This window comes from Rhincodon typus, chromosome 5, assembly GCF_021869965.1.
Source record: "Rhincodon typus isolate 14 chromosome 5, sRhiTyp1.1, whole genome shotgun sequence".
NCBI classification, from domain to species: domain Eukaryota; kingdom Metazoa; phylum Chordata; class Chondrichthyes; order Orectolobiformes; family Rhincodontidae; genus Rhincodon; species Rhincodon typus.
Genome location: NC_063336.1, coordinates 34,012,071 through 34,026,441, shown reverse-complemented (window position 1 = coordinate 34,026,441; position 14,371 = coordinate 34,012,071). Strand labels below are relative to the sequence as shown.

Genomic DNA, 14,371 nt, shown 5'->3' with positions numbered 1-14,371 from the left:
GAAGGGTCTAGGCCCGAAACGTCAGCCTCTCTGCTCCTATGATGCTGCTTGGCCTGCTGTGTTCATCCAGCCCTGCACCTTGTTGTGTAGGGAACTGGTGGTTCAGTTAGATTTGTAACTAAATGGGAAATGGGAGATGTATGCAAGTTGTATGGAATTTTGAATGTTGTGTAACATATTCACTAAGGAGAGAGGAATGTACAAGCACACACTTGTACACAGCTTGGCAACTCTGAATGAGGTTCCCGGCAGCAATAATACATTAGGGGTGGCCTGAACAAGCCGAGAAGGGGACTTTTACTCAACAATGGAGACGTGCCAGCCAATCTCAATAGCTGGCAGCTGACAAGATCAGTGTCAGAACTCCACAGCAACCACTTCTGGGATTACAAGCAATCCTAAAGAGAAGATCCACCGAGACTGTACCTCATGTTAAATCCTGAATCCTTGGTTAGGGATTGTTCAAGGATCCCAGTGAAGTGGTGGTTGCAGGGGGTGTCATGTCTGGGTGGAGTCGGTAGGAAGAGAGGCACAAAGGGAGGGTTACCATTGGGAGGTTTCCCTGATAGACAGAGAGAACAACCAAAAGGAGGAAACCCTTTCTTCTCATATTTCTTTTCCAGGTTCAATAAGAAACAGGATGGCCACTTGCCTTCCACCTTTACTCGCCAACTTTATAATGGGAGAGGCAGCAGGTGGATCTTAAATGACCTTGAGTTGCCAGCTTAAGGGTCTCAGAAGGTCTGAGAATGGGAAAATTGACAGATAGCTTACTGACCCCATGCAATATCAGGCATAACTTGACGTGCGCAGGAAGGTGGTGGGCTAGCTACTCAATTTACATGCTCCTGCACCTTCAAAAACACTGGTACATAGTCATAAAAATGTCCTGCCACGTTTCAGATCTATAACCATAAGACATAGAAGTTGAAATTAGGCCATTCAGCCCATCAAGTCTGCTCCGCCATTCAATCATGGCTGATAAGTTTCGCAACCCCATTCTCCTGCTTTCTCCCCGTAACCCTTGATCCCCTTGACAATCAAAAACCTTTCAATCTCTGTCTTAAATATATTCAAATGACCTGGCCTCCACAGCCTTCTGTGGCAATAAATTCCACAGATTCACCACTCTCTGGTGGAAGACGTTTCTCCTTATCTCCGTTCTAAAAAGTCTTCCCTTTACTCTAAGGTTGTGCCCTCGGGTCATAGGCTCTCCTACCAATGGGAACACCTTCCCAACGTCCACTCTGTCCAGGCCACTCAGTATCATCAGAATTGACAAAAGTTGAGAAATGTAATAAGTTTTCAGGAGGTGAAAGTGGGATGCAATAGAAATCATTAGACCATAAGAAATAGGAACAGGAGTAGACCATTCGGCCCCTTGAGCCTATTCTGCCATTCAATCTGATCATGGCTGATCCCACTTTCCCCATAACCCTGATTCCCTGACTGATCAGGAATCTATCTCAGCTGTAAATATACACAAGGACTCTGCCCCCTCAGCTCTCTGTGGCAAGGAGCTCCATAGAATTACAACCTTCAGAAGAAATTCTTCCTCGTGTCTGTCTTAAATTGGTGCCACTTTATTCTGAGACTATGGCCTCTGGTCCTAGACTCCTAAGAGCCCCTTATATTTCAATGAGATCACCTCTCTTTCTTTTAAACGCCAATGAATCCCAACCCCCTGTTTAACCTTTGGTCATAAGACAATCCCTCCATACTGCAGATCAACCTAGGGAACCTTCTCTGTCTCCAATAAAATATATTTTTCCTTAAATATTGCTCTCAGTACTGCAGATGTGGTATCACCATCATCTTGCAGAGTTGCAGTAAGACTTAGCTACTCTCAAATTCCAACCCCCTTGAAACGAGGGGGGAAGGATAAAGAGATTAGAAGGTAAAAGGAATGATGATGTAAGGCCAAAGGAAATGATCATGGGACAAGTAACAAAAAAAAAGGCATGTAAAGAGGATGTGTGAATAGCAGAATCATGAATAGGTGCTGTCCAAAAGCCAAATAAAACAAAAATCAAGGCAGTAAAACCAAAAACTTTGAAGGAAATAATAGGGGCAAAGGTTACAATCATTACTGAGCTCAGAGTTAGAAGGAACAACATGGTGATCAGATTGTGGCTTCAACTCCACTTGCCTGTCTGCACCCCACCTCCTCCATAAGTGTTGGCTCCCTTGTCAATCAGAAAACTGTCTGACTCTGCCTTAAATATACTCAGTGACTGTAGTGTTGTAGAACAGAGAGAGACCTAGGGGTTCAGGTACACAGTTCTTTGAAATTTGCATCACAGGAAAACAGGGTGGTTAAGACAGCGTTTGACACGCTTGCCTTCATTGCTCAGACCATTGAGCTTAGGAGTTGGGAAGTCGTGTTAAGGTTGTACAGGATGTTGGTGAGGTCTCTTCTGGAGTACTGCATGCAGGTCTGGCTGCCTTGTTATAGGAAGGCTATTATTAAATTAGGGGGTTCAGAAAATAATTACCAGGATATTGCCAGGAATGGAGGGCTTAAGTTATAAGGAGAGGTAGGGACCTTTTTTCACTGGAGCGTAGGAGGTTGAGGTTATGGTCTAATGGTCTCTATTGAGTTGACCTTATTGAGGTTTATAAAATCATTAGGGGCATAAATAAGGTGAATAGCAAAAGTTGTTTCCCTAGGGTGGGAGTGTTCAAAACTAGGGGGCATACTTTTAAGCCTAGAGGAGAAAGATTTAAAAAGGACACGGGGCAACTTTTTTTGAAAAGCAGAGAGTGGTTTGTGTGTGGAATAAACTGCCAAAGGAAGTGGTAGATGCAGGTACAGTTACCACATTTAAAAGACATTTGGATAAGTACATGAATAGGAAAGGTTTGGAGAAAAATGGATCAGGAGCAGGCAGGTGGACTGGTTTAGTTCGGGATTATGGTTGGACTAAAGGGTCTGTTTCCGTGCTGTACAACTCTATGACTGTTGACGGAGTCTCTACCGCTCACTGGTGAAGAGAATTCCAAAAATCAACAATGGAGAGAAGCGGTTCTACCTCATCTCTGACTTATGCGAGAGGCCTCCTATTTTGAAACCATATCCCGCAGTTCTACGTAATCCCATGAGTGAAAATATCTGCTCAGCAGCTTCCCTGTCAATCCCTCCCAGGATGTTACACGTTTCAATACAATCACCTCCCATTCTTCAAACTCAACCTTTTCTTTCTTTTTATTTTTTTGTAATTATCTCTCTGCCTCATTTAATCAGTTTATAGATCATCTCTTCACTGGTTATTCAGCTGTTGACACTCTACTCACACCATCTGACACTCTTGATCACATGCAAAGACCTATCATTCGGCTGTTGACACTCCACTCACACCATTTGTATGATCTTTTGGTCTCTCCGCCCATTGACCTTTCTGCCTATAAATTCTGTGCCTGTGTACTGCCCTCTCACTTCACCTGACAAAGGTGCAACGCTCCAAAAGTTTGAGATCTCAAATAAACTTGTTGGACTATAACCTGATGTCGTCTGACTTCTGATCATGTCCACCCCAGTCCAACACCAGCACCTCCACATCATTTTCTCTCTTTTAAGAAAACATCTATATCCCAGGAATCAGCCTATTGAAGGTTCTCTGAACTCTGAATAGAAAATCTATACATTGATTGTAGTTATCAGCCACTTTCAACTGCTGTTAATGGATTAAATGTCCAAGTAGACTGCACTTCATTCATTTCAATTCAATATTGACTATTGAATTAATATTCAGGTACATAAACTCATTTGTTTACAATAACCCCTCCTCAGACATCTGGAAAAATTCTACACTGTAAGGAAATAAAAATAAAGTGGAGCTAGAGCAAAGTTTTAAGCAGACAGCACAAAATGGTTTCTAGGGTTAACCACATATCAACAGTTTCAACAAAAACAACAGGGATGAACGTCCCTTAACAACATTTAGCATTCACACAAAGGTAAACAGCTACAGGTCCTTTAAAAAAAAAAAAATCCTCTGGAAATTGAACATGCTGTTCAGGGCGATGTTGCTATTAGTGGTCTCAGATTTGCTCTGAATCATTATTGTCAACACTTTGAAGATGCTTCATGCAAATGAAACGAATACATTAAGAGACAGCTAGCTAAGTAGATGAGGGAGAAAGGAGTAGAAGGAGATAGTAGGAACTGCAGATGCTGGAGAATCTGAGATAACAAGGTGTAGAGCTGGATGAACACAGCAGGCCAAGCAGCATCAGAGGAGCAGGAAGGCTGACGTTTCAGGCCTAGACCCTTCTTCAGAAAATAGACAAAGGAGATGTTGGTTAGAGATGAGGTTTGACAGAGGAAGCTCACAAGCTGCAATAATACTAGCACAGGCCTCGAGGACAAAACGAACTGCCTTTATGCTGTAAAATCCTTCATTATTCAATTAATTGGAATCATGCAGGAAATAAGAAAAGCATCTGCATTAAAATTGCTGGATAATTGGAATTGTTTGTGCAAAATAATTCTGAATTAACAAGATGTGAATTATATAATATTAGTCTAACTAGTTTGTTCACCTCTTCCATGCGGTGTGTAGCTCCATGACTTGGTAGGAGAATTGTTCTAATTCTTCTGCTTCTGTTGGCAATGACTGAAAAGACAGCTCCTGGAGACCAGCGAGACAGCTAGGAAATCTCTGGATCAAGGTATAATATTCATGCGTGAAGCTGTCAATCTCCTGCAAGAAATAAGCTATTTCATGCACTTATAATTGCAATTATCCAATAGAAGTCAGTCTGAATTAAAAATTCACTACGTCATTTAGACTACACAGAAATTTATCAGTACAAAATTAATGCCATAGACATGTCAGAAAAGTCACAAATTCACTTATTCCATTATACAGAGGTATACTTGTAAAGGAATCTGTTTGAGAATTGACCAATTGTAGCTCTTACCACATTTTTCTAGTATCAATTTAGATTGAGCACACAAAGTTAACTGAATATTAACATCTCTAATATCTGTGTGCTAAATGGAAATACCATCAACTTCAAGCTCCCTTTGAAGCCACACGTCATCCACACTCGGTCGTCCATCATTGCTGGACCAAAATCCAGGAACCTTTCCTATCCAACAGCACCAGGGTGTAAACATTCACCACACAGAATGCAGTAATTTAAGAAATGCAGCAATAGGCTACAGCCATTTTTCAGTGACACCTGAATCTGAAGAATGAATAGCATTTTTGAAAAATACATTTAGATAAGGCCATCTTAAAACGATTGACTTGTAAACAATGTAGCTAAGATCAAGATTAAACAACACACACAAGAAGGTCCACCTCTGAAATTCTTCCTCTGAATAAGTTTAGCAAAAATTGGCTCCTAATGTATCATTAAATTGATTATTCAGTAAAGTTCTAATGTTATTTTATTCATTTTGTGTTTCTATTCTCTCCTTAACACTTGGGTTACATGACACTTGCTGAATACTTTTATTGCCTCAATTTCTAAAATTTTGCAAGATTTGCAAACTGAAGGAGCGCGGCTAAGGAGATTGTAGAAGTATTGGTGATGATCTTTCAAGAAGTACTGGCATCAGGGAGGGTCCCAGAGAACTGGAAAATGGCTAATGTGAGACCCCTGCTTCAGAAGGGAGTGAGGCAGAAGACAGGAAACTATAGGCTGGTTAGCCTGAATTTCGTCTTTGGTAAAATTTTAAGAGTCCATTTATAAGGATAAAATTGTGGAGTAATTAGGAGTGCATGGGGCCGAGTCAGCATGGCTTCATCAGGGGGAGGTCATGCCTGATCAATCTGTTACAATTCTTTGAAGAGGTAATGAGCAAGTTAGACAAAAGGAGAACCAGTGGACATATCTATTTGAATTTCCAGAGGACCTTTGACAAGGTGCCGCACAGCAATTTGGTAAATGAGATAAGAGCCCATGGCGTTAAGGGCAAAGTAATGGCACAGATAGAGGATTGGCTGACTGGCATTAGGCAGAGAGTGGGAATAAAGGGATCTTCTTCAGGTGGCAGTTGGTCACTAGCCATATTCTGCAGGGATCAGTGTTGGGACCACAACTATTCTCTTTTAATTATTAAAACCCGAGAGTGTGGAAGCAGGCCATTTGGGCCATCAAGTCCGCACTGACCCCCTGAAGAGCATCTCACCCAGACCCACCCCTATTCTATCCCTGCATTTCCCACCCTAGACACAATAGGCAATTTAGCATGGTCAATCCACCTAACCTGCACATCTTTGGACTGTGGGAGGAAACTGGAGCACCCAGAGGAAACCCACGCAGACATGGGGAGAACGTGCAAACTCCATGCAGACAGTTGCCCGAGGCTGGAATCGAACTTGGGTCACTGGGGCTGTGAGGCAGCAATACTAACCACTGAGCTACTATGCTACCCCATGTTATATATTAGCAATCCAGATGAAGGAACTGAGGGCATTGTTGTTAAGTTTGCAGATAACACAAAGATAGGTGGAGGGATAGGTAGTGCTGAGAAAGTGCGAGACTGCAGAATGACTTGGACGGGCTAGGACACTGGTCAAATAAGTGGCAGATGGAATACAATATGGTAAATTGAGAGATTATGCACTTTGGTAGGAAGTACAGAGGCATAGACCATTTTCTAGATAGACAATCACAAAAAGGGACTAAGGGGTTCTCTTAAAGTTAACATGCAGGTTCAGATGGCAGTTAGGAAAGCAAATATAATATTTGCATTAATTTCAAGAGGACTAGAACAGAAAACCAGGAATGTACTTTGGAGTCTGTAAAAGGCTCTGGCCATAACACGTTTGGAATATTGTGAGCAGTTTTGGGCCCTGTATTTAAGGAAGGATGTCCTGGCATTGGCAGGTTTCCAGAGGAGGTTCACAAGAATGATCCTGGGGATGAAGGGTTTGTCATATGAGGAGCGGTTGAGGACTCTGGATCTGTACTCAATGGAGTTTAGAAGGGTGAGGGGATCTCAATGAGATGTACAGAATACTGAGAGGTCTGGATAGAGAAGATGTTTCCACTAGAGGGAGAGACTAGAACTTGAGGGCACAGTCTCAAAGTGAAGGGATGATCCTTTAGAACTGAGATGAGGAAGAATTCCTTCAACCAGAGGGTGGTTAAACTGTGGAACTCCTTGCCACAGAAGGCTGTGGAGGCCAAGTCAGAGTGTATTTAAGACAGAGAATGATAGGTTCTTGCTTAGAAAGTTGATCAATGGTTATGGGAGATAGCAGCAGAATGAGGTTGAGAAACAGATCAGTCATGATCAAATGACGGAGCAGACTCGATAGGCCAAATGACCTAATTCTACTCCTATATCTTGTGATCTATAGTATTCTATTCATAATCTAAGAGAGCTGTTGCAGATGGCTTTGGATTGAGTAGTATTTCACAGCAGAACAGAATCCTGGTTTGTGCAATTTGTTGCCAAGTAACTCAAATACCAACGTCCATCATGTTATTGTGGGAAGGATTCGTCCAGAGAAAGACAACATCATTACTGCCATCAGGTCACAACAATGCTAACACAGGTCAGCAACTGAAGTTGTGTAGGGGGAGCAATAAAATGACTGTGGTCCTTCAGAAAGTAAGCTTTTATAACAAAACTTTCCACAGTTTTAGTTAACTCAGACGGACAATCACTAAAGTAGGTCATGGGCCACCCCGATCATTTGGAGAGTTGGAGCATGGTAAGAGTGGGAATGTGTATCAATGGAATGTACCCATGCAGTACTGCTAGCTGTACATCAATAGAGGTGCCTGAATTCCCCATGATTAGGTAGGAGAGTGAGAATCAGTAGTTGCTTCCCACTCCAGCTGGCACTGTATAGAGTGCACTTGCTGATATTAGCTAGAGATGGGATCTGGCTTGGCAATGATACTCTGCAGTCACTTCCCATCCCAAAGGCCTAACAAAGTAGCAAAGGACTGCTTTCATAGCTCTGGGTGCTTGGTGGTATAGAGTTCGAGTACTGCTGAGAGAATGGACACATGCTTTTAAAGAATTTTGTGTTGCGCTCATCAGGACAAATACAAGAACGTAAATTTCAAAGGACGTGACAATTTATACTGCACGAGATAAGGTGTTGATTGGCTAGCAAGGGAATTCCAACTGGTTGGGGCAATGCCATATAGAATGTGCCAGAAATTAGGGAGCCATTTTCCCTGTACTTTTATTGAATTCAAACGAGGACCAATGATTCAAAACAAAAATCCTTCTGTTTGCAGAGGACAGGTCCTGCATATCAACATAGGTAGCTTCTAGAAATCTGGTGAACAAAAATATGAACCCAAGTGATAATCTTAAATCAGTCACTAGTGTAATTTTTAGCACACTTCGGAATTGTTTAGCCCAATCTTGGAATCACGCCAAACATTGCATACGAGTTCTGCAAGCACAGGCTCCCTGAGTATGGTTAGGATTCTTGGCATTGCTATTGGATATGAACGGCTCGTCACTGGAAACTACATACCTGGCATCACACCGGCACTGTAATTCATATACCATGCTGTACATTTGTGTAGTAGGCAAAACATCAATTGGTTTTTCAGCAGCATCCTGTCAGTGGATAATACCATTCATGTTGTGCCTCTTTAATAGCAGTTCAAAACAGTTAGCTTTACCTGTTGCTTAAATTTTTGAGACAGCCCACATGGAGATAGACTGGGCACTTTTCAGGTCTGAACATGATGGCCTGTTTGTGAGGATGTGCTGCACACAGTGACTAATGATCTGTTTGGGGTAGCTGTGCCTTTTGAAATTCTTGCATCTGTCCTGACGGGTGCAAGATAGAAAGCATGCCTCCTTTCACAATCATAGTTTAGTCTTAGTCAGGAAAAAGTAAATTAAAATAACCTCAGTTAAAACATGATTAATCTGGAGACCATTATTACTATTAAAAATGTGATATTTCATATTAGAACATAAAACAGTACAGCTCAGGAACAGGCCCTTCAGCCCACCATGTCTGTGCTGACCATGATGCCATTCTCAACTAATCCATCTGCCTGTACATGTACCGTATCCCTCTATTCCCTTCCTGTTCACGTGCCTGTCTAAATGCATCTTAAACATTGCTATCACATCCACTTCCCTGGCAGCGCGTTCTAAGCATCTACCACACTCTGTGTAAAAAGATTTGCCTCACACATCTCCTTTAAAAATTCCCCATCTCATCTTAAACCAATGCAGCCTAGTATCTGACATTTCCATTGTGGGGAAAATAGACTCTGACCATCTGCCCTATCAATGCCTCTTAGAATTTTATATTATTCTATCAGGTTGTCCCTCAGCCTCTGATACTCTAGTGGACACAATCAAAGTTTGTCCAATGTCTCTTTATAGCCTATAAACTCCAATTCAGGGAATATTGTGATAAACCTCTTTTGGATGCTCTCCCATGCCTTCACATCCTTCCCATAGTGAACAGAACTGCACACAATACTCCAAAAGTGGCCTAGCTACAGTGACACTAAAATACAGAAATCTAAATAAGGTCAGTGAATAAAACTCTTAGAATAAATTTGTAGACAAGCATATGTCTATTCTGGAACAGACTCAAAACCATTCAGTTAATCCTTTTAACATTTGCAGATCTGGCATACGATTTGTATATTGCATATTTTTAACTGAATCCTTTGGAAGGGAGTAACTTATACTGCTCAGGTCAAAGGAATTTTATCAGAATGGCAACTGTAAACTAGGCACCAGACATGATAACAGCAGAAAAATATTTGGTGAGTGACCTTGAATAAAAATAAAAGTTATCAGGCTCCTCTTGTTAGTGCATTGGTGAATATTTGAGCCATGCAGATCAGCGATCCCCAATCTATAATGAATCAGCTTGCATTTGTGTAGAAATTTGCATGACCAGCAGATGTCTCAAAGGGCTTTAAGACCAACCAAGGATTTTTCTGAAATGTAAATCACTGGTGTAATACAAGAAACATGACTGCTGGTTTGCACAATGGAACATTACATATGCAGCAAAAGTGGCAATGACCAAAATAATGTCTTTTGTGATGTTGATTGAGAGATAAATATTGGTCAGATCATCAGGCCTGCTCTTCTTCAAAATAGTGCCATGAAATCTTTTAAATGCCCTGGGTTACAGAACAAAATAAACGTGGGCAGGAGTTCACACTCTCATTCTATTATCCAATGATTTGTTAAAGTAGTAATCATCTGTCTGTACCAGGTAAGAACGGGGTAAGGCATGGGTGTAATGCTCTTTCAATATTGATTATTTAAGCTTACAAGGAAGGATACTTGAGAAATAACTTGGACACATAAAGGAAACATGTAAATTGGCTTCAGAAGTTAAACTATGCACAATTAGAATAGACTACAAATACAATGACTAGGTAGCTATAAAAGAGGAGTGCAACAAGATTGTATTCAGTCTCCATGCCTTTTTAATCTTTACCAAATAAAAGAAATCTGACAGAGTTGAGGAATTTCCATTGGTGGAGAGATTACTAAAACAAATCTGAGATCTGTCAATGATACAGCATTACAGGAGAAGAATCTACAATACTCCAAGAGGCAACAGTATCAAACAGAAATAGATATGGATTATTATTAAACTGGCGCAAAACTATGAAGGATGGTAAGAAGAAAAGGATTACACAGATGCAAAACACCAGTGGAATCAGAAGAAATAAAATAAAGTACAATCATTTTTGTATCTAGGCAGCCTAAAGGGAAAAGTAATCAAGACATCAGGACATGCATAACACATGCAAAATAAACACACTCCCCCTTGGTCTCCAACTATCTGGACTCCATTTTCTCCCCCTTGGTCCGTGACACCACCCACACCCTCCACCTCCTCCAGAACTTCCAATTCCCTGGTCCCCAACACCTCATCTTTACCATGAACGTCAAGTCCCTCTACACCTGCATTCCCCATACAGATGGCCTAAAGGCTCCCCGCTTCTTCCTGTCCTGCAGGCCCGACCAGTCCCCCTCCACTGACACCCTCTCCGCTTAGCCGAACTCGTCCTCACCCTCAACAACTTCTCTTTCAATTCCTCCCACTTCCTACAGACAAAGGGGGTGGGCATGGGTACCCGCGTGGGCCCAAGCTATGCCTGCCTCTTTGTAGGTTACGTGGAACAATCCCTCTTCCATACCTACACTGGCCCTAAACCCCACCTCTTCCTCCGTTACATTGATGACTGTATCGGCGCCGCCTTGTGCTCCCACGAGGAGCTCGAACAGTTCATCCACTTCACCAACACCTTCCACCCCAACCTTAAGTTTACCTGGACCATCTCTAATACCTCTCACTCCTTCCTGGACCTCTCTGTCTCCATCTCGGGCAACCACCTAGAAACCGATATTCATTTCAAGCCCACCGACTCCCACAGCTACCTAGAATACTCCTCCTCCCACCCACCTTCCTGCAAAAATGCCATCCCCTATTCCCAATTCCTTCGTCTCCGCCGCATCTGCTCCCAGGATGAGCATTCCACTCCCGTACATCTCAGTTGTCCTTGTTTTTCAAGGACCGTAAGTTCCCCCCTCAGTGGTCGAGAACGCCCTCAACCGTGTCTCCCACATTTCCCGCAACTCATCCCTCACACCCCGTCCCCGCAATAAGAACCAAAAAAGAATCCCCCTCGTCCTCACGTACCACCCCACCAATCTCCGGATCCAACGCATCATCCTCCGACACTTCCGCCATCTGCAATCCGACCCCACCACCAAAGACATCTTTCCCTCCCCACCCTTATCTGCTTTCCGAGGGACAACTCTCTCCGTGACTCCCTCGTCCGCTCCACACTCCCCTCCAGCCCCACCACACCCGGCACTTTTCCCTGCAACCGCAGGAAGTGCTACACCTGCCCCCATACCTCCTCCTTCACCCCCATCCCAGGCCCCAAGAAGACTTTCCTCATCAAGCAGATGTTCACCTGCACATCTGCCAATGTGGTATACTGCATCCGCTGTACCCGTTGTGGCCTCCTCTACATCGGGGAAACCAAGTGGAGGCTCGGGGACCGCTTTGTAGAACACCTACACTCGGTTAGCAATAAACAACTGCACCTCCCAGTCGCGAACCATTTCAACTCCCCCTCCCATTCCTCAGACGACATGTCCATCCTGGGCCTCCTGCAGTGCCACAACGATGCCACCCGAAGGTTGCAGGAACAGCAACTCATATTCTGCTTGGGAACCCTGCAGCCCAATGGTATCAATGTGGATTTCACAAGCTTCAAAATCTCCCCTCCCCCTACCGCATCCCAAAACCAGTCCAGCTCGTTCCCGCCTCCCTAACCTGTCCTTCCTCTCACCTATCCCCTCCTCCCACCTCAAGCTGCACCCCCATCTCCTACCTGCTAATCTCATCCCGCCCCCTTGACCTGTCCGTCCTCCCTAACTCCCCACCTACACTCACCTTTACTGGCTCCATCCCCGCCTCTTCGACCTGTTTGTTTCCTCTCCACCTATCCTCTCCTCTATCCCTCTTCTATCCGCCTCCCACTCTCTCCCTATTTATTTCAGAATCCCCTTCCCCTCCCCCATTTCTGAAGAAGGGTCTAGGCCTGAAACGTCAGCCTTTCTGCTCCTATGATGCTGCTTGGCCTGCTGTGTTCATCCAGCTTTGCACCTTGTTGTCACAAAAAAAGCAGACCGATTTAGAAATAATAACATCTTAATGAAAAGCAGAAAGAGATTACTAATGCGCTACACATCATCTATCTCAGTATATCATTATGAGTGATGTGGAAGTGCCGGTGTTGGGCTGGGATGGACAAAACGATAAGTCAGACGACACCAGGTTATAGTCCAACAAGTTTATTTCAAATCACAAGGTTTTGGAGCACTGCTCCTTTGTCAGCTGAAGCGACTTCACCAGACAAAGGAACAGCGCTTCCAAAGCTTGTGATTTCAAATAAACCTGTTGGACTATAACCTGGTGTCGTGTGACTTCTGATTTTTATCAAAAAGAAAGTTGGAATATAAGCACGAAAATGGAAGATAAAGGTAACGGAGGCGTGGTTTCTGAGACAAAATGACAGGAATTGTTGGATAACACATGTAATACAGGAAAAATTTTCAGGAAAGCAAGCACAGAAGAATAACTTGCACAAATAATCACCAAAAGACAGCCACATTTTTGGGCATGTATTTAATGGAGAGAAACTAGGAAATCTGATAACATTGAGAGCGGCAAAACAAGACAGACACAAAGGAGAAAATACACTAATAGCTTAAGAATTAGAACAGGTACAAGATTTGAGAAATACCCCCAAGATAATATTTATTATCAAAAATTCAAAGTTGGAGAGTCGTAATCACTAATGTAAAACATGGCACCCAAAGAATAGTTGGTAACTGAAACCGTACATCAGCAAGCAATGCAATTTGAAGTGGGCAGGGAGGAGATTAAATTGCTAGAAGTGATGGAAAACAAGAAATAATTCCTTGTACATAAATCATAAAAATGTAATCATAAAAACCTCATTTATAAAGAAGTTTTTATTTCTCTTAGTGAATTTATTGCAACCTTCATTTTAATACAAAATACTATTCGTTATCAGAATAAACACGCCATTTCAAATCTTTCTTTAAACTTTTTACCAGAATATTTTACCAGATATTCTGGTTTCTCTCCATTAAATACATGCCCTAAAAAAAAAAGCGGTTGTCTTTTGGTGATCATTTGTGAAAGTTATTCTTTTGTGCTTGCTTTCCTGAAAATTTTCCTTTACTGTATGTGTTATCCAACAACTCCTGTCATATATCTCCGAATCTCTTCCCAGTACATCATGCCTGTCAGCCATTTTGGTGCTGGAGCACTTTATGTTCTTTTAAGCAGGATTTGTATGTATAGTGTTCTTGAATAATTCCCCAAGTTGAAACATAACATTTCCATTTGGCTTTACATTCTTGTAAATTCATAATAAATTACCCTAACAACATTAATTTCATGATGTCCCCACATATTAAATTATCATTGCTATTCATAGAGGCTGTTGCCAGTTTGGTCATTGTAGTAATGGCAGAAAAAGCCATTTGTGAATCAAATTTCCTCTTGTTCCTTTGCTCTCATTACATATATTTTTGTGCATGCTTTAATTAAAGGATAATGAAAGTATGGAATTTATCTGGTCCCACTGTAGAAGCATAATCTACTCTAATGAATAATGTTTACTTCTAAGTGTTAATTAGGTCATGCTTGCATGGGTTTCTCCTAGCAACACGAGTACAGGCTCTCAATATCAAAACAGGTTCCATTACACCTTCAGTGGATCACAAATAAAATGGAAAATATGCTGCTGCTAATCAATCACAGCATTATGTAACAGCACAAATGCTCTTCCCTATGCACATTAAACTTCATTTTTCAATTGTAACGTAATGTGCATCTGCTTT

At 42.2% G+C, this 14,371-nt stretch overlaps 1 protein-coding gene across 2 annotated transcripts in view; it reads right to left on the bottom strand.

The window, feature by feature from the left end:
• Nucleotides 1–14,371, bottom strand: part of LOC109910803 — a 97,019-nt gene that overhangs the window by 60,236 nt on the left and 22,412 nt on the right. For both annotated transcript variants that reach the window (XM_048596537.1, XM_048596538.1), the window contains exon 7: nucleotides 4,543–4,703. In XM_048596537.1, the coding sequence (XP_048452494.1) occupies nucleotides 4,543–4,703 (161 nt within the window). The remainder of the gene's footprint in view (nucleotides 1–4,542; nucleotides 4,704–14,371) is intronic.